General features: G+C 38.8%; 1 protein-coding gene across 2 annotated transcripts in view; it reads right to left on the bottom strand.

Moving 5' to 3' along the window:
• Positions 1 to 22091, bottom strand: part of LOC119908860 (disks large-associated protein 2) — a 95912-nt gene that overhangs the window by 21059 nt on the left and 52762 nt on the right. The window contains exons 3-6 of one of the 2 annotated variants that reach the window (XM_038726769.1): positions 15133 to 15350; positions 10947 to 11100; positions 9456 to 9675; positions 797 to 832 (exon numbers count right to left, since the gene is read on the bottom strand). In XM_038726769.1, coding sequence (XP_038582697.1) covers positions 797 to 832; positions 9456 to 9675; positions 10947 to 11100; positions 15133 to 15350 — 628 coding nt within the window. Of the gene's footprint in view, positions 1 to 796; positions 833 to 1125; positions 5909 to 9455; positions 9676 to 10946; positions 11101 to 15132; positions 15351 to 22091 lie in introns of those variants that run through there. The other variant, XM_038726770.1, reaches the window with a different exon arrangement.

Genomic DNA, 22091 nt, shown 5'->3' with positions numbered 1-22091 from the left:
GTAAGTTGGATTAAAACTGCCATCTGTGTCAACATCATAACGGCTAAAAGCAACTGACTTGAATATAAATCTGAAAGGGTCTTTTTATATATCAACAATTGTAGCTTGTCCACAATTTGAGTATGAAAACTCTTTTGATGATATCAACTAAAAGCAGCATTGATTTGTGATGGTTTGTAGAACAAAGCTGTTATGTTTGTCATAAACTGCCTTGCTGCATGCCAGGATATTTAAAATAAAGACACACTACTGTGTGCTGATTTTATTCCCCTCTGTTCGCTTAAAGAAAATGTATACAATGGTTAAAGCAAGAGGGTGAAACACTAATACCAATGAATTTGAACAGAACTGTAATATTAAAGCATAACAAATAAAAATAAACCAAATCAAGAATTTAATGGATTGTTTAAAAGGCTTCATGCACATCTCCATTAAAGTAAGTTCCAGTTGTGCAGAAGAGATTTTAAGGAGATATTCTTATGCCTTACTCTGTTCAGATGCCAGTGTGCTAACACAAGGCCAACATGTCGAACAGTAATCAACAATTTTGTTCCTTTTGGTTTGTTGAACTGTATCCTGTACTAGTAAATAATCTGGAAAATTCCACTGGATTCAATGTGGAAACAGATGAAAACATTTAAATGTATTATACATACTTAGTGAGTATGATGGCATTTTCAACTTATGATATATCTTATTTTAGTGAAAAATGTTAATGAGTCAGACAAAATGTATGAAAAACTGTATTAATAACATATAAAAAAGGGATAATAAAGCGTTTCCCTACCAGACCTACCGTACTCCCTACGCCCCCCAGCTAAGCTACGGACGCCTAAAATCGGGGGGGGGGGGGGAAGAAAAAGGAAAGGAAAACAAACAAAAAGATGATAGCTTAGTACAAAAGCAATGCATATTGAGAGGGTCAAAGTAAAAGACACTGTGCCTGGCCCATGCTGTGTATTTGTGGTGTGTTAAAGTGTGTGGACAACTCTGTATGGACACAAAAAATACTGTTTATGCTATAAATCAGTTTCATCTTTGGATGCCATTGTAAAGCTATGACCCCCATTTTGCCATTTCAATTACCATAAACATAAACATCATAAACATTTTAATCCATTGTTTTATATCAATTTATGAAAAATACATAAGGCCAATAAAAGTTGTAAATGAAAATTCACAAGAAACACCACAATAAGCAAAAAGAAAAACCAAAACAAAAGTGTCACATACTGATTTCATTCGTTTAACAAAATAAGCATAAGCTAACAAATGCAGGCTAAACTATGGTTTTCAAAAGAATGTTTTATAACTGACAAAATCTGATTTACTAAACAATGCAGTCTGAGATCCCTGAAAATTGCAACATGATTGATGCAAAACAGAGTAGCATGTTTTTCGCCAAGAAAACGTGAATAAATGCAGGAAGAGAACACAGGGGTAGAAAAGGGTTTATATTCAAGCAGTGTTACAGGTTCAGGTGAGATCAGATTCCATCCTAAAAACCATTGTCCTTAGAGCTGGACATCACAGTTGGCACAGTTGTTGAATCAGATCTCTGGATGACAACAAGATGTAAACAAAAACTCATGGGGTAATTGACTACATACTATAACATATTAGATAGACAATTCAGGATTTCTTACAAATAATTATATATTTCATTACACAAAATATGGTTGCATGGTTATAAAATAATTGTAAATACCCTTTGTCTATTTAATCTGGAGTCTCTGTTAAATGTACATATTTTGTTTGTATATATATTTTTAAAATACTATTTAGATCAATATCTGTATTTTTGCTACATTTCAACTTGTTTTAAGGGAAGGGTCAATCTTTGGGCTAAATGATGAAATGATAATGTAACACTGGATTAAAACTATTAATAGCGTCAGCAAGTTCCCTGTTATCAGTCAATCACCAGTTTGCAATTAAATTTAGAAGAATGTTAAGCAATTTGTACAGCATTTCCAATTATATTATCAGAGGCCTTGCTTTCTAATTTTGCTGTTGTCAGTGAATATATTGTCAATATGTGATGCACTTATGGTTGTTCATTTCTTTTGTATATGATGTTACAAAGCACACAGATGCTACTACTAAGCATGAGTCTCACCAACAAAGTGTTTGACTCTAGTATACAAGCTAAAATTGATGAAATGTGAATGGGGCAGCTGTTTTGCAGGACACACTCAAGCAACCTTTAGTGTGACCCTTGGCTCATGCAAAAATAACTTCTTTTTTTAAGAGCCACCACTATTTTCTGAAAACATAATTCCATTCCCTGCATTGATGACTTGCATTAATGATTAACATAAACACCTAATATCTATAACTGCAAATATTTAGATGACATAAATCACAACAAAGGACTTGCATAGAATGAATGAATGTAGATTGGAGACATCATGATTGGCCAGTCTTCAGCACCTTTAAATTAGTTTGCATTCCCCAAACTATGGGGAAAGATGTAAGTAAGGAATGCCACGGCAATACCTCTTGATCATTCAAAAAAGCAAAAATATGAATACAAGCCTTTCCAAAGTTTTTTTTTTCATATATTCTGTAAATATATGTATATATTAAAATAGTTATAGGCCAAAAGTTGTCACAGTCATATGCCTTTCACTGAAATGATTTATGCTAACCCTGCCTTTGGCCGGTTTGTAGAGAATTTAAAAATTCATATTCTGTATTGCAGATGGTTGAGAATGGCAACAATACATTTGAACTTATTCCTTTTATTATATCCTTTTATACCTATTACTGGTCTTTGTACCAAAACCTCAAAACCTCAAATTCAGAGCTAGGAAGTTGCTGCTAAAAATGACCAGCAAAATATGCCTCCTCTGTAACACATATATTAGATTATCAAAGCAAATGAATGATTTAGCTCGGTATTTAAGTTCAGGTCTAATGAGTTACTTTTACAGGTGTGTGGGTGGAGCTACTGCAATAACTCAAAAGGAAATGTCTGCCTTTTTTTCTTTTGTGGCTTCAGCTTTAATTTTGCTCTTAACTCTAGTACAACCTTTGTATGAATATCATCTTTTCAAAATGCCACTTTTTCTGCAAGTATTGTCTTTTGGTCGTGCAAAGGGGGAAGAAGATCCACTCTCTTATAGGGAGATGATGCCTCTCCTTTATTAAAAGTCCTTTTGAAAGGTTCACATTTCAGTCAGGGGTCAGACACATGCAGGCTTCCCATGGTCCTGTGCTGCAGTGGTCGTCCAAAGATAAATGCTGTCAAGCTTGGAGTTGTTTGTTGTTAGCCTCAGTTCCATGGGCCTCAGTATTAACTTTGGTACGCCATGTTGGGACAGTGGAGCAGATGAGTGGTTGAGGGGAATGCCAGTGGCAAATGAGCGACTAGTATTTTATGAGTAACAGACAAAATGAGCTGTATAGCCAAATATAGCAGATGATGGAGGGCTCCCACCCATTAAGGTTTGACAAGAGCCCAGCTAAGCCATCACTAGTGAGGCGGTGTTAGTACATTCAGTGGTACTATACTGCACCTCTGGGGACATGTTGGAGAGGTAGAGGCCCTCAGCGATTCTGATTGTCTACTTAGAGGGACCAATGTTCCTCTGTTATCTTTCAGCAGTGATGAACCACCCCAGCATGACAAATTCCACAATTACTAGAGAAATGTGGCATTTAAAAAAGGTGAATATGGTACAATTTAGTTCAAGTCTCTAAGCATAATTTATCAAAACAATAGATCCAATTAATTTGTTGGACCATTTCCCCTAAAATATAAAGGAATGGATAGCTAAGCTGCTTCACCAAACATTTAAGAACCTCCAGTCACCACTGCACAAAAAACAATAGGCGGAAACACTGGTATGAACTACCAACTTCCTTGTGAGGTACACAAACAGCTGGAGGATGGACATGATGAAATAAATGGAGACAGACCTCGAAGACTGGAAAAAGTGCTGTTTGGTTTAGAACCACAGTTACTACCATGACCCCTCTGAGCCTCTCAGAAATCTGAATGTTTATAACTGCAAACAGTACAAGTATTGAATATAAGTTTCTCTATATACAAAATGGTACATTTATATACATATACAGAGTTTGAACATGAATGCAGTTTGTGCAGGAATGAACTGAAGCCGATACATTCATAATTCATGATCACTGTGAATCCCCCTTACTGTTTTCCTCTCCACATGCTGTCAGACTTAGTCACAAATGATTCATCGTAAACAATTTTCGCTAGGGACTAAGTCCACAAAGCCTTGAGACAGTGTCATCCATACATTATTCCAGAGAATAAGGCTTTTACAAATTTTATAGGGATTATTATAAGTTGTCAGCACTATCTACTGTTTATTGAATTATTAAATTTACATCTTTATGCTGTGTGGTTCACCAGTTCACCATTGAGAAAACCTTTGTAAGTTGGAAATTTTCAAAATGCCCATTTCAACTGGAACTGGCTACAAAATGGATGAAGGCTATGGCAAAGGAATGTTTTGATTAGAATAACCAAAAAGTAAATTATATATTAATACATAATTATATGTATTTCTTCGATGCATTCATTAAAAAACTAGGGTTTATAAAGTTATTCACAGTATTTTTTCAGTATACTCTTGTTTCTACATGAGGAGAAACTGGAATGAACATGATATTCAGATTCATTTGCAGAAACAGACCAACTTACTGTATGCTTCACCTCACAATGGCTGATAGTTTTATCATTAAATGACCCTCAGATTTACCGATGTTTACTTGAATTGACCTCTTTTTTATTGAAGTTTGGGTATTTAAGATTGAGGAGGGAAGATGGTGCTGTACTTGTTGGCACTTGAGGATCTGAACATCAGCCACATTCTCTCTCACATTCTTGTCACCTCATTCAGGTGTAAAACAAAATCATTCACTTTTATTCCATGGCTAAACAAGACACTTGTTAAAAGATTGCTTGAACAACATTGTGACCTGTTCAAGAGATGACAGACTCTGTGTCTGCATAGAGTAAAGGGACATATAACAACAGCACTGCCCTGCCTTTCTTGGTTAAGTTTTTCACCCTGGCTTCCTCATCTCATTTTACAGTATGCGTAGAATGGGAATGATTAAAATGACATAGACAGATATGACATGGGTCCACTGGTATACTTCCTGCTCCACAGTTCTAGACTGGCGCTTCTGTGACCACCTGTGTGGCCACCTGTGTCTGGCTGCTTATGGGTCTTTTGCTTTTTGTTGATCTCCCACGGGAAGTCCTCTATTGGAAGTGGGCTGGCAGGGCTGCCTGACCCCTCTGGCGTACTCTCAGGGGTTCCCTCTATAATTTCAATTCGGGGTGGGTCCATCAAATCCATAATGCTGAAGGGTGCTGGCTCTGGTTGGCACATCACTGACTTGTCCTCTGTATTCTGTCGAACGGACCAACTTGAGCCTGCTTGAATTCCTATGGACACTCTGTCGTCTGTTTGAGTGGTGCTGTCGCTGCAAGGCTCCCGGCACAAAGTCCACATGTTGTAGCACTGAGTAAAGTTGAAGAAGTTGCTGTTGAAAGTTTTCAGTTCCCCACAGACGTCTCTACGTAGCTCCGCCAGCTCATAGCGCATTGCTGAGATTTCATCCTTCCACTGCATGTTGAAGGCAGCAACCATGTTAGCAGACTCTTTGAAGGCCTGAATGGCCTGGGGGACCGGCGGCTCAGAGGTGCCTACAGGTGAGGCAGAGGGGACCCTGTATGAAGGTGGGGATGCCGGTGGGACAGAGATGGCTGTTACAGTGGAGCTAGTACTGTGGTGGCTGCGAGCAGCAGCCGTCTCTCTCTCCAGCCTCTCCAGCTCCGCATAGGCAGACGAGCTAGCACCGTCATCATCCTCTATCATGTCGTCATTTAGTAAAGAGGTCCCATCCACAACATCATATCCCTCTGGAAGAAAAATTTGAATATGCAAACAGAAGGACATTCAAAGTGAAAGGAACAGCTGGAGTGTGATTTGATTTTGATTCTGAACTACAAAATAAACACATATCTATGGAAAACATACAGTATGTGAGTGGTAAGTTAATTCCAAAGACATACAAGCTCAGACCCAATGATTTCCTAAGGGTTAAATCAGGGATGAGCACCCACCATAGACTGATGTGCTGTTCAAATGTGACTACATCTTCACCAGTGCTGGACTAAACCAAGAGGTAACTGAGTATTGTCATACAATCACAAAATTACAAATGTGAAGCAACCATCTGTCCATTTTATTTTTCCAATATCTACTTTATTGTTGGTGGAATGTTAATTGAGTTTTTGGAAACTGCTTTCTGTGGGGTTGAAGTATATATTTTTTAAATTTTTTTACAAAAAAAATGGCGTAGAGGACCATATCCAAGTACCACAGCTACTTCCTGCCAGAGCCAGTACAAATACAGCACCCTTTTTTTGAAGTGGGTCCTGAGTGCCTTAACTAAGACAATAATGAATATCTTTAAACTCACATACTGTAGGATTTTCACAATGTTTTTACACTGCCTTCTCAGTCATCTCAAGGCTTCTTTCCATCTTTTCACTGCACAGCAAAGAGTGGAATTAAACATGAAATACATCAATCATCAAATCATGAATCCATTTTCTGAGAACCCTTTTCTCAAAACATATCAAAATTTTTCTTAGTGACTGGAAATTTGTGCCATTTTGTGCAAAAGAAAAGATGTAAAGGAAGTAGAAGAATCACAGACTACTGGGCCAAGAAGCAGATATGAACCCTATTGAACATATCAGGTCCAAGGTGGCTGATTAGACCATGTGGAGTAAATAACCCAGTGAGGGGAGGGGTCACTCCCCCCTTCAGGGCTGCACCAGGGAGAGGCTGCAATCCCACAGTCAAAGACAGCTGACAGACTCAATGTCAAGGGTTAGACTTTGCCACGTGTGGCCTTTTTTAAAAAAGTCAGATTTTCATGGAAAGAAAAAATAGTTCACACGTACAGCAGACAGATGCTGCTCTTACAAATGATTGGAGACAGTGGCAATGCGATAACATTCAGTGCTATTTTATGGTTACGATATGAAAACATTCCAAAATATTTGGGAAGTACATCTCTCATACATTTATACTTACAATGTGGTCTAAGCACACTTAAAATAGAGACAGGGTAAACAACTCACAAAAGCCAGCATCACATTCATCACTGTAATCAATATTCAGAGGTATTAACGTTTTAAGAAGACATCAAAATGTCTGTTGTTTTGTGAGTTGTTTGGAACCGTGTTTCTTACTTAGGATAACATAATGAGATATTTCTACCAACTATGTATATATATATATATATATATATATAAAAACTCTATGTTTCTATTATTTTTACTGAGAAGGCAGTGCAAAAACACACATATACATAGATATATGTATGCGTGTCAACATTAAAATACCTGCAACAATCATCACTGATGCCTCCAGTTGTTCTTTCCCCCTGGTTATCCTTCAAGAGATGGATGGTCAAATGGAGAGGGGTTTGCTGCTCGTCTGCCCTATGGAGCATCATGGGATACCTTCCCCACTCAGGGGCCCACTAGCCTCACACGGGATTTGGTTCATAAGCCGCTTACAATTCAATCATAGACTAGTACTGAATGCTAATATAAAAACATGATTTCAGGAATCAGTGTTTTTCTTAGCCAAGATAGCCTGGATAAATTTCTTTGTTTAATTTTAAGGCCACTATTCCCTCAGAACAGTGCAAAGAGTACACCAAAGGAGAAATATTATTTACAGTATGGCTTAACTGGGAGGTGACAGTACTGTAAGTAATCACCATTCAGGGAACCCTTCCTCTGGGTTGCTATAACCTTATCTGACATTATAATTGATGCATCATGCCAGTCTTCAAAATACAACTTCACAACATATTGTACAATCAACTGCTCGTTTTAGTCCATATAGAGCTGACAGATTTGGAGCAGAGAGCTAAATGAATAGAGTTCAGCAAATAAGACAGTGGGATTGGAGAACACTCTTTTATCCTCAGTACTTCTGTCACATCGAAGAAATCGTAGATGGAAACCCAATTGAAGATGAAAGGATTCCAAAAACAAAAGTCCAGATTGCACAAGAAAACAAAGCCAACAAAATGAGTAAAAGTGCAAACGTCTCTAGTATTAAATTGACAGAAAAGTGTACAAAAACAATAAAAATCCAAGTCATAATATTTAAAAATTCATGTATTTAAAGAATAATGTTTCAATAGGGTTCATAGCTTTACTCTTGCAGGTAAACACCAAATGCACTTAGTGAGGGAGTTACTGCAAAGACTCTGCTTGCACAAAGAACCTGAGATGCTAATTGTAGGGATATATTGCCCGCACTGTGTTGCACAAAACCTTGAAATCCTTGTATATTGTATTAAAGAAGCAGCATCTAGTACAAAATCTAGTATAAAATCATTTTTCAAAATATGTTGAGTTTGGGTCCACTGTCATATTGCAATTGTAGCTAACAATGAAATATGACCAATAAAATTAAGTTTGCTCAACTGGAAACTTGGAGTTCAAGATGACAGTGATTAAGAAATTTAAAGTCCTGTAATTGACTTTACATACCATTTATTAGTTATTTTGGCTGAGGCTGCTGCTCACAAGCTTGAGTTTCATGCAACACAATACAACAATACTACAAATAATTGAAGGTTGTACTTCTAAAACTCAATGAGTATACCATCAGTGGACAGTTCCTTTGTGCAACCAGCACGTGCATGTGTGTGTGCACGTCTTTTAGTCTCTGGAGGTTGTTGACTTACCTTAAATTGCTTACAAGATTGTTTTTTTAATTATTTTAGGAGGTCAATTACAAGGTTGGTTACAAAGCACATGCTAATGTGTTGGTGCAACAGAGCAGGGGGAGGACATGCAGAAGGCTTGTCCAGTGTATTCTCTCAACACAAATATGTCAACAACCTACTGCTTCCCTACCCCTGGCCCATTTTGGTCTTCACCTCTCCCTAAGTAACTCACACGCTTCGTACAACACACATAAAACACCACAGTTGAACATGCTTAGGGTAGGGCCTGTTCCTATTATGCATGCCATGTAATGTGGCTGTGCTATGTTGTGCACTGTGAGCGTGTGTTGCCATCTGCGTGTGTTGCCATCTGAGTGTTAATGTGACCCTCCCACCCATATCCTAGTCTACAGCTTGGCAACACCACAAGTGACCAACTAAATGCTTGGCTAATGATGCATGAATCGTGCAAAGTAAAACACAAGCAAATCCATCTAAACAATTGGGAGTATGCAGAGGCAAAAACAAACACACGCACACCATAGCTTCCAAAGAAAATAACTGGAATCATTCAGCCCGGCATCTCTGAAGCTCAAGGGTTCCCCACTGTACATATGTAGGTATGTCAAGTTTGTGCGCATGTATAGGATGTATGAGGATATGTAGTCTAAGCCCTCTCTCGTTTAGGGGGGGAATTGTTTTACCTGTTGTGGATCTGAGAGTTGAAGTGACAGTGGAGGATGTCATTGAAGGCAAGCAGTCGTCATCTTGGGAATAACCAGCCTGAATAGCACGGAGGTAACTGTGGCTTCGAGTGCGGAACGAACCAGGCAGGTCCAAGGCCTCCATGGCCTGGGATTCTACTTCACTAAAAACGGACTCGCAAACTGACTCAAACTGGCCATTGATCTCAGTCTCACTCACCTGAGAGACAAAAACAGGAATAGCAGTCCTTAATTTTTCCTCTTCCTTTCTCTTTCTCACTTTGATTCTTCCCCTTTGCACAGCAAATATGAAGGAGTGTTAGCATAAGGAAATGCCACTGTCAATTCCGACCTTAAACTGAATAAATGTCAAGATCAAATGAAAAAAAGGCAGATGACAACAAAAACGATCAGAAAAACATTCAGTTTGTGTTATAAAGCATTTCATCACCACATTCCCCAAAGCAAAGATATGCACTGTACTGTATACTGTATATTACTACATGGAAATAGGAAAAACACTGCAGTCTGAATTCTTTCTCTTATCAAGCTTTAGCGAGTCTTTTGTTGATGTCAATATCATGTCATTGTAAAAAGGAGCTATTTATCCAGTTCTGTTCTATCATGTCATGTCCCCTCTGTCCACATAATCTTGCCCTTATCTAAAAAAGTGTTTAACATACTAAATTAAATTCCAGAAGAGAGCTCAGTTTCACTATTATTCAAGACATTTTCTATTACTATTATTATTATTAATACTACAAATCTGTGTGTTAGCACTCGCAGGAGAATGCTGATTGTATAAACCATCTTTTGGACAAAATCCCTTCTCCTGTTGTTACTCTTCCATATGGAGGCTTTCTTGCTGTATCATAAATCTTCTTAGCAACCATGTCCTGTGCCACCATGGGGGTCCAAAACAGACTTAAACAATTGATCCAACTGGAAAGGTTCATAGCAGGGCGTGATAAAGGGAGAAACCTGAAAGGGTTGCTGTGTCCCTAGCCCTAGTCTCGACTTCGAAACAATAGTTTTAGGTTCAGGAAAAAGTTAATCAAAACAAACTGCAGCTTTTGGGGTTGCCACAACAACAGGAGAGTGTTGAATCATTTATAAGTGGCTTATTTCAGACATCCTTGTTCAGGATACAGGCTCTTTGATGTGATACCACACTTAAAGACATTTCAAAGAAACACACTGAAAAGAATGTTTGACTGTATCTGGAGGTGATTCAGAGGTAGGCTATCATTTAGAGCATCAAATCCTTGTCCAAAATAGCACAAATTAGCACAAACTAGTTGAGTTAAGTTGAGACAGCCAAGGCTATGTCTAATAGACAATCAGCTGTGGACCTCCAATATGGACACCTGTGGATGTTTTATGTCTGTGTAATGCCCTCTACTCAAAGCTACTGTATACGACAAGATAACATAAGCTCAAATTCATGTCTCCAGATGTTGCCCCTGTGCCATGCATGTGTTTAAGACTCACCTGGCTGACGCAGCTAGCCTGACTGAGGGTGCTGACGGCGCGCATGTAGCTCTGGTTGCGAGAGCGGAAGGGCGGGGGATGAAAGGTGGCAGGGTCCAGCGTGACACTAGGGTGGGGCCGCATATCTCTTGTGGTTTGCAAGTGGTAGCCCTGGCTGAACAAGGACAGGGGGTAGGGATAGATACGATTGCACAGTTGAAAAGCCACACATAGAACATCACTGGATGAAAACAAGCCTACTAGTTGGCATCTATAGGCATGGTGTGTCTTCTGTTAGGGTATAATTCATGATTGAGTATTTCTGTCCAAAATGAATCTCAGCCACTTGAATGACTCATCTCCTCACAACAGTATCTGAACTGGATCAACAGTGAGCTATTTTTAATGACTTGAGCTTCTAGTCTAGCTCCAAATATCCTGTGAGAAAACAGTAAGTCTTCCATCTCAAAACTACAGAGAGCGTGTGTATAGCTTGTCTCTCGTTGTTATTAGAGAAACAATGAGAGCTAGGAGCTGCAATAATAAGAGATTATTATATTCTCCACCAGAGGCTAAAAACAAGAGGGCTGATTTGTCTGTGGACAAAAGCTGAAGTGATCAGAACCCCGCTGAGATGATGGTTACAAAAATAGCACAGAGCACTGAGCAGCAGTAGGGATGACGGATGCATGACGCCTCCCCAGGTTCACAGAATTTGGCTATATCAGAAAGGCACACTGCCTGAAAACAAACATTCTCGGAGAGCAATAAGCTGAGTGAAAACAAGCTGAGCAACAATATGCTTAGTAAGAATGTGAAGGTGAAGCAATAGCATCCTCTGATTTACAAATACACTTAATGGAATATTAGGTAGTTTGTGCTGGTTTAATAGACAACTGATACATGTCACCACAGTGATATTATTAGGAATTAAATAAAGAGTAACTTGACACCCCTTGAAAATCTTATGCTGATCTCTAGTTTTTCACCCTCCTGCAGTGAAGTACAGGTGGACTCCATAAACTGGTGAAGGCAGAGCACACTAGATGAAATGGACTTGAAACTGTCATCCAGAAAGGGCAGAAAAACACGTCTTTTTAGCCTGATACTAAGCTACTCTTTAAAGGTGGTGCACAAGAAGTTAAAAACAGGATCTCTTGATCTACAATTCAGTGGCCAGCCACTGTCTATATTGTGACACTGTATTTAAAGGTTAAGTGTGTAAGATTTAGTGGCATCTAGCGGTGAGGTTGCGAATTGCAACCAACTGTCTAGTCTACCTCAGTCATGACAGCAACAGTTACTCACATAATCACTTCCACTTTAGTGGTTTTGTCTGCAAAATAAAAGTGGGACAACGTTTTTTTGCAGCAATGCTTTATTTCGAGTTGAATTGAGCGCTTTTACTTTGAAATATTCTGAAGTCTGTTATATGCTTGACAATGAAATAGCGGTCAGAAAACGTGATGCCCCTAAATGTTCTCTGCCTGGAGATACTGGGGAAATAAAAAAGTGTCCGTAGGTTGATGGATAAAAAATTATTCTGAAATGACAGTAACTAGTAATCTATAATGTATTACATTTTGGAAGTAACTTGCCCAACAGTGCATAGAGGGTGGTGGTGGTGAAGTGGGTAAGACACATGCCTTTGGTGTGAGAGGCCTGGGTTTAATTCCCCACTGTGACCCATCCACCAATTACCTTTTTTCCAAATTTTTTTTCCAAATATGTAATTTCACATCATATTGGGCCATAATTTTCACCATATTGCTGAACAAATAGTTGGAAAAGCTGGAGCAGATAATAAATAACCAACACCCAAAGATCAGTCTACTGGGGAGGAACTACAACCCTTAGATTTGAGGAAAGTAATTTGGTTGGTTATGATGCTCTCCACAATGATTAGACAGTTATGGCACAGCATGGCATCACCCCCTAAAACGTTAATGTGACCTCAGAATCATTATAGATACGACTGTACATGTTTGCCTTTTGTTTCTTCATATTACAGCTTTTGACATTTATCTGTAGATATTAATATAAAAAAAAAAGGCAACTTGAGAAACCACCTCTCTTAAAATCCAATAAGAAACGTCTCCTCATTAGCTTAAAAGGATTAGTTTGCATCACTAACTTGCTTTACTAACCTCTGGTTCTCCAGTCACCTCCGTCCTTTCCTTTCCTAACAACCACTTTTCTTTTTTTTTCTCATCTGAAAACTGAAAAATAATTGAATCAGTCTGTACAGGACAGAGCTGTAGGCTACACCAGTTTAGTCTAAGTTTGTAACTTGTGTTCTCAACATTGGACAAGTAGACAGTAATAAAATTCAGCTACCAGTTACTTTCTATAAATTGAGAAAATGTTAAGTTACATAGCAGCCAAAGACGTAGCCTACTGTAGAAGCTTTCCTGCTCAGCTGTGCAGTCTGAAGAGGAGGGGAGATGTTAGCTAGCGCTAACCGGCTTCACTTTTTCAGCAGGTGAGGAAACAACAGACTTTTCTTGGTCTTGAGCTTTTTATATACAGTCTGTGGTCTTGAGAAGCTAACACACTGTAACCGACAGAGCACATTTACTGCCAGAATATTTTCCTCCGCTCTACCATGATATAGAGCAAATAACTACACAATAACTAATGTAACAAATGTTGTGTCGCTACATTTGCTGCTGCGAAGGTAACATGCAGAGAGGACCAGCTCTAGACAGTGATAGTCACAACTCTCCTGCTACTATAGCTAACATCACAACAACAGCATATCTTGGTGAACTAGAAAGTAAGCTGATTGTCCGTGGGCAAGTCATTTAAAGTTACCTGACACACAAATCATGGCTGGAATTGCTGGAACAGTGTTGCGTGGCTTGGTCAGAGCAACTTTGTTTTTCATTTACAGAGCCAGGGCTATGTACAAATACACACACAGAACAGACAGCTAGTGGACTGTGAGGACGTATCCGCAGAATGTGACTTAAAGACATGTATTGGAGTATAATTGCATACCCACCTTTAAGGCTTCTGAATAATGCATCCCTATTATTTCACACTCTACTTGACCAGGGCAGAGACATTTGCAACACATTATTTACAGTGATTTTTATTATTATTACTGTCGACCGCATTTATATCAATAAATGTAGAGTAAATATCACAACCACAAACTACAGCCCCCAAAACAACCAGAAAGTTTTAATCACCTCTCTTAAACAGTGTCAACAAAAACTGAGCATCATAACCCTTTAAACCTAGAAGTAGGCTCTATTGCAAGGCTGTTAGGGCTAAATTGATATAAATTGCATCAGTTTAAGTTTACCTAATAAACTGGTTGTCTTTTTTAATGCAGAACAAAAACATGTATGCTGTACCTTAACTTTATTACCACAGTTTCCAGTACATTAACGCAATAGTCAGTAACTTACTATTCACTTTTGTGTGTCAACGATTCCCCCATTCAAGCCCAGGCACTCTCTTGACTCTGACATTGTAAAAACCTGACAGTTTTTCCTAGAGACACTTTGATAAGATGAAGCGCATTGCCTGTGTAAGCTGTTGAGCAAATATCGGAACTAGCAGATAACAAAGGTCACAAACACGAAACCCACTTGGTACTGCAATGTTCAGCAAAGCACTACTTTACCTGATGTCATGAAACAGTTGTGGATTGAATACTTTGTTGGCAAGAAAAGTTTCCGACTATATTGAACCTCGAGAAAGCCCGCATCTGCGTGTGTGTGTGTGTGTGCGCGCGCGCGCATGGGTAAATGTGCAATACTGTGAAGCCTAACTAAGCATTTGTACTGAACTCATGGTACAGTCTATGTACAATGTTTGTCATTCACTGGAGCAAACAGTCCAACTCTGCCTCTTCAGAGTTGAGAAGACACACACTGCAACAAAATCCAAGCCCATGCATGTAATAAGTAATAATTCAACAAAAAGGCAGTTCATTTTGTTCACCCTAAAGCAACCACCAACCACTGAGCTATTCCTATTGATGATGATATGTTTTAGAGAATGCCAGTTTCAAGAAGTAAATTAAAAAAATTTTGAGTGTGAAACACACACAACCTTCTGCATCAGTTTGCCTTATTTGCAGCAAACCATCTGCACATAAATTAATCTTTTAATGGTTTTATGAAAATAATTGAAATACATCGAAATCAAAACATAGCTTTGGTATCGACATATTAGGCTAGGCAGCCAGGCCTACCTTTGGGAGTCTAAATGTGGTCTCTGCATGGCTGATTTGAGGACGAGAGCATCAGGACGGATGGCCTTCTGTGGGGATGTCTTAGGGCTTGTGTCAGAGTCACCACTTTCATCATCCACCTCTCCCATTGCTTTGACATAGCTACTGCTGCGCATCCGCCGACACGGGATCTCGTCATCCTTTTCTCCTGGGTATCCACTCCACTCATCCTGGGGTACCTGTGGAAGATAACACACCCGTATTGAATACTCCATACACATTCATAACCAAAAGGATACTCTAAGAGATTACTTGTTTACTAGAGCCTGTGCTCACTCACTTATTAAACCATGGGTATAACAGTGGGTTCTCCTGCTCAGTGACAAAGTATTAGGCTAGTATAGCGAACTACACCAGAGATATTATTTGCAAGTACAATGGGGCCCAATTAGCCAAACGAGTGTGAGAGCAAGTGTATTGGAGAAGTAGTCGGATAAGCTCTGGCTGGTTTTTCCCTCAACAGAAAATTAAGCTGATTCACATTCCTGGTTTTAAGCTCTGCCTCCATTTCATTCCCCTCTCAGCTCTAAAATTAAAGCTCAGTGCTTAACCTTACTCCACCTGTGAGAATCAGTGGTTTTGTCTAAGCAAAGTTCCTGTCTACAACCACGAACTGGCACTTTGTGTCATTCTTATGAAAAACATTAATTACTGTTGGCAAAATAGGTTAGAGTTAAACTAAACTAAAGCAAACAGAAACTTGACAACTAAAGTGGCAGATGTCTACAAGAGCCACAACTCATGTGTGCACCTCCAGTGTTGGAAGTAAGGCAGTACAAAGTAACACGTTACTCTGCGCTCTGTCTATGGTTCTGAAATCTCAAACACATTTGTGATTCTCTCCATGGTGCTGAAACATTCAGACACACTCATCACCTGTTTCCTACATTGTACAATTGCAGTAAAGTGTCCAAATTCTGAATGTCAGATGTGTAAAATGTCTGCAGTTTGTCATAACCTAAAATAAAGCAAGCACAGTTTTTATAATAGCTTTTTTTAAAACTTTTTTTTACTTACTTATCACTTCTTATTTAAGTTTCCTGAATGAAAATGTAATGTTAGGGCACAGTTGACTTCTTGTGGTCATGAAGTGAAAACTGAAAGCAGAATTATGCATTATATTTGGCGTCTCTTTAAGAAGCTCTGACTTTTAATTTGTACCTGACATGTCAACATTCAAATGTAATGCCTTCTGCAACATTTGTGAAGCCTCTTTAAGGAAGGAGAGGAAAAAGAGTAAAGGAATCACTCATCGATATTTAAGTTACAATGTATAACATCTTCAAGTTTGCCTCAGTTTATTAAAGCTCTTTTATTTTCTCTTCTAAACACATTTTGCTAGGTCTTTCTCTGTAAAATCCTCTGCTTTACTAAGGGCAGTGGGTTGTACACTTCTGACAGCAGCAACAGCGGTTTGTCAGGAATAAACACAAAAACTGGCTGGAAGTGTGTGGGGGAGTGTAAGTGAAGGCTCTGTCCCATCTGTATTCTTTCGACTAGTGGGCGGAAAAAACAAGGAGCACTGTGAGGGAATTGGTCATGCACTGTGGATTTAATATACACAGAGAGATATGTTGATAGTGTTGTGGCAGAGAAGCAGGGCCTTAGCAGAAGACATATGTAGTATGTATGTAATAATGTGTTTTTGCTATTTTACATGTTTCCTCAGATGTTCAATTTTCTTTGCACAGTCCAAACAGCTTGGTTCGTAGACCCAGTTGTGGATCCATCATTTCAGTGTAGTAAGTAATAAGTCAGTCAGATGTAGACAGTCATAGATTATTTTTACTCCATTAATATAACAATTAATTTAATTCAAAATAAATATCAGAAACTTGTCTCATTAATATTTGATTCGATCATGGTGAAAAAGAGACACATAAAACACATTAGAACAATGAAATAGTGGTGTATAAAATTTGTCTAATTTCCTAGTCACTGCTGTGTTAGAATAATAATAATATTATGCATCCTATTAGTTAGATGCCGGATAAGAAAAATGATTGCTGTGACACAGATTAAATTAATGACTCTATGTTAACTTGTCAACCAAATGACTCTATGTCAACCCTTTTCCTGAAGTGGAGAATCGGTATTAAGATTAAAGTGACTTAAACCTTAAAATGGTCACTGGAGTAATATGCAGTAAGATAATCAACAGTCACAGATTGTAACAACAGTCTGTAATGTTAGTTTAAGCCATTTTCTCAGTCGTACATACAAAGCTCTCTGGGATGATTTCGCTTCAGTGTTCGTGCATAACAGTTGCTGTGATGAGCCATTTCCATTTTGCAGAGCTTACAAAGGACCACATTGCTGGGTCTCTGTCTAAGATACTCTACTATACTTTATATGATCATATTCATAGGTGAATTTTTTTCAGCAGCAGCTTGTTCTCAGACGGAATACCGGCTTTGACCGGGCTCAGCATTTCATTGTGACACACCAACGCACGTCATGCAAATCGTTGGATTTCCGTAATCGATTGCATCAATGAGTGCTCCAGGCCTAGTCATAAAATATTTATTAAATATGGCTATCAAGTTTTCCAGTTTTACACTTCTGTATGTCAGAAGTGTGTCAGCATTTCAACATCTGTAAAATTTCAATAATATTCAGGATCTACCTTTCCGTTCATTAATTTTAATAGAGTCCATGTTTGTGGTTTGGAAGAAAATTAATCTCAAGTAGCAGGTGAGATTAATCAGCACATTTTTGGAAGGAGCTCAAATGCTACTTTACATCTGCAGGATCATCAAACCAGTTGAATTGGAAGGGTAAAAAAAACTTTTAATAACACTCATTGGAAATGAAAACATGGGCATACTTAATTCAAGGATTTGTTGAAAAAGATTAATAGAATTTGCTTCACACTCTTGGTGATGATGCACTTTGTGTAGTTTCATGCTTGCACAGCAAAAACTGCCAATCATACCCCTGAGGCTAGGGCTGTAACTTTTAAATCGGCACGCTGTCTTTAATGACACAGCATCACTACTAACACAAAAAACAAGTTCTTCATTTAGCTTTGACTGACAGCCGAAAGAGAACAGCATGTGTTTACTGTGCCTCATTTCTAAGGATCAAAATCTCCAGAAATCATCAGCATTCAAATACATACATATTACAGCCATGACATTAAGTAGCATAAATAGCTTTTTGTGTACATGGTCTTAGTGACTGTAAACAGTGAATGTTCTTAACTTTACAGCATCAGGATTAACAAAGCGATTAAGTGACTGTGTGCTAATTACTGTACACTGTGTTTGGCTATAAACATCTACACATAACCAAGTGCTCATGTACTGAAAGCCAGTATGTTTTAATTATATTTTGATGTGATACTAACCAAGGCAGAGTACATCTGATTTAACTCTTCAAAAGCAATTACCCTCAGTATTTTTGATTGTCATATTGAATATACCATTTACATTTTAGCTCACCTGATTTCACTGTGATTAATATCAAACAAGTCAAATTAATCACAGGACCTAAAAAATGGCCCTCACAGACACAATGAGGTTTTGTGCTCCAGAGGATGGTGATTTATGATAGCAGTGCGTCACACTACATGCTCTGGCACAATATTGATCAGGCATGTGCTAAGTACAACACTGTGTCATTGTGTGGTGCAGCTTTAACAGTTGTCCCAGTGCATAGGCCAGCCTCAGCTCTTAAAACAACAACCCCAGGCACAGAGCTGCCCCTAATGTTCTGCCTGTTACTTACTTTACCCAATCATATAACTGTTTCTCTGCCACAATCGCTGAACTGTTCACACAAAGCAGATAGGCCCCTATTTTTATGCCTAGAGGTAGATGAATTTTTCTCTATCACTTCTGTTCTCACTTTCTGTACTTGTTGACCATCTGTCCCCCTCTCAGTCTTTCCTTTTAACACCCAATATCCTCTCTGACTTGACGGCCCGCTTCAGCAGGGCAGATAGGTGAAGGACTAGACAGCATAAAGCACTTACATGAAAATGATGAACATTTTTCTCCTCTATGGGAGGTGGCAAATGGGAAAATGTAGAATATTTAGAGATGCTAATAATAGCACCCATTGCTGTCCCCACCATTAATCTAGTATATTTCACTCAGATGTTTCCCCAAATGTTTTTGTAGTCACTATGAAAAGTGTTCTAAATCATTTAGACCATATGCTACTAGAACTCTCCTTTTGAATCCAAAATGAATGAACTTCTTTTGGGCAGCATGGTGCGCTGCCTCAGCACTGAACACCACATTTCAGAATTCAGAATAGGAACATTCATTCACTTTGGTAACGTTGTGATAATAGGCACCATCTTTGTGTGGCAACTGCTTAAAAGAGTACTTTCCAACCCTGCCTAACTCAGGAAGGTAACATGAAAATTAGCTGGCCTGCTTCCTTCTTCCTTCAAAGACCAGATTAGTAAAATTATCACGCACACTAATCTGCTATGCATACATTTATCCTCTCCAACATGAGTGGAATAAAATGCAGCAATTGTCTGGAAACTAAATTAATCAGGTTTAAAGACAGCAATAAAGTAAAAGAATAATTTTCATCATAATGCACAACCATTGAGTGTCTGGGGCTGTGTTTAACAAGGCAGCCATCACTCAAGGAAGCATCGTGCTAGTTCATTAGTATTGCCTTATTTCTTTGCTCATTTGATGCTACACCTGAAAAACATGTTCAGCTGCTTTACACCTTTAGTAGTTACTACTAAACACAGAGAATACAAAAAAAATCCTTGAGATAAAACATCTTATCACTGCACCGCTGATTTCTAGAGCTGTCCCCGACTAAGGATTTACATAGTCAAATCAGAAAAGTCCTTCCTGCCTATAGTCGACTGATAGTTGAATCATGTGTTTTTTGTGTGCGGTGATTGGTAGCTCCGCTTTAATCTTGAGAAGTTGCAGAGCTGCAGTCTCTTTTCAATTTACACTGTAAATTTCCAGCTAAACTGAGGCTCTCTCTCTCTCTCTCGCCTGTCATTCACCGGTGCAGATTTTTACGTGCATTACTGCTGCCGACAACTACATGCACGTTCCCCTCGCGGGTCTATATCAAGTAGCCGGCTATTTCAAAACGATAAAATATTCTTTATATGGTTCATCAACGCTGATAAATTATTAGAAAGTCCTGCGAGGTGCAGACAACTCGGCACAACACCAGTGAAGCTGGAGCTCCGTCTCTTCAGCAAGTGTTCCTCCACTGCCACTGCACACATACACGCTACGCTTACCCATGCACACTGACGACCCAGGGTTAGGGTTACAATTTTAGATTTATTCCAAAAACATTTATTGAAAGTTTTATTCTTTTTACATGTTTATTTACAGCATTAAACATTGAAATGTATATTGTAATAGGCTGTATATTAACTTATTGGGAGAAAACTGGTAGTTCTATGTAAAATCAGACGTTATATCACCAAAATGGCATGATCCTTGTTTCACTGCGAATCTTCAACTGTGAGACAGTTGAATCAGGCCCCGCCCATCGAAGGATTGAATCTTCGACTATTTGGGGTCAGTCTTAGTGATTTGATAAGACTATGTAGTAAACATTACACGTGTCTAGAACAAAAAACATTGACCTGTAAGAACTGGCAGAACAATTTCTAGTTTGTACGTGAGTTAGTCAGTCTGCTGGTTATGTATTGGTTGTTGGTAAGATATTGATTTGATTTGTGTCACTGAATGCAGTCTGGAGTAAGGTTTTCACAGCTTAGTCACCTACTTGACAGGAGTGCAGACTATCACCTAAATCTGTCACCATAATGTTACCTGGATTATGCACTTAAAGGTAAATGCAGTTGGCTTTTGCTTTATTTGGGCATACAGCACCACATTCTTTATCAGTGTGCCCCAAGAGACATGCTTTGTTGCAGTGGTCAAATCATAGGGAGGACATCGGCTCAACCTTTAGGGATGTTACAGTAGATAATCTAATAAAGAAATAAAGAAGAAGATACAAAGTTCCTCCCCAGATAATCTCCTCAAATTCCCTGCCATTGGCTGATAGATTTTATTATTACAATAAAGGGAAGGCATTGCACTGGCCACAAGGAAGGGCAAGAATATGTGATTGATTGAAGCTAAATTATTTATACTGTACTGCCTACTGTAATGTCTTTACTGCTCACTAAATACTGTTTCTCACCTTCAAAACATCCCTCGAGATCGTGGGACAAGGCCAAACTATTATTTATTTACTCTTTGCTTACCAAACTTAATCCTGTAAATGTATTTCTCTTACACAGGCGGCCTGGCCAAGTTAGTGATTGAAGACATAATTACTAAAAGTCAGTCTTAGAACTAAGCTTGGGCAGTATCAAAGTCCTACGGCATACCAGGGTATTTAGATATCCTGACGGCATGACTTTCAATACTGTCAAAAGTACAGATGCTCCTCTTTCTATTAAACTGATACAGGGATGCTGTATTGAGGTGATGTATTGTAGTGTAAGCCCTCTACGTAGGCGGGTGACACTGTGTGAAACCGCCTGATATCACTGACAGCACGATAACCCCCTTCACTTTTTCAGCAGCTGGTAAACAACACACACACACGCGCGCAGGAACTTTAGCTGCAGCCTTTTTCCACTGACAAGCTGCAACCTACACTGTACATTCACTGCTAGACTTCACTTCACTCACATTTACCTGCCACTCGCTCATTTTCGCTCAACCACAGTCACTACGCACACAAAAAGGAGCTACTCGTCGGCGACAGAGAGTGGTGGGTATAACGTGACAGGACTATTAAAGAAGATGCAAGAAAATGCATCTGCCCCTGTTTGGAGTATTTTGGGTTCAGTCCCGTTGATAAAGGTTACCCAGCCAATATGGACGAACCACCATTCAGCCCACTTTACATATTAAGTTAATTATTAGTTATTCAACACAATAGTTCAAAAAGTAATT

This window comes from Micropterus salmoides, unplaced genomic scaffold, assembly GCF_014851395.1.
Source record: "Micropterus salmoides isolate LMB-PRFRI ecotype aquatic unplaced genomic scaffold, ASM1485139v1 Ms_hic_scaffold_18, whole genome shotgun sequence".
Taxonomy (NCBI): domain Eukaryota; kingdom Metazoa; phylum Chordata; class Actinopteri; order Centrarchiformes; family Centrarchidae; genus Micropterus; species Micropterus salmoides.
The sequence above is the reverse complement of the archived record's forward strand: the minus strand, read 5'-3'. Positions and strand labels throughout refer to the sequence as shown.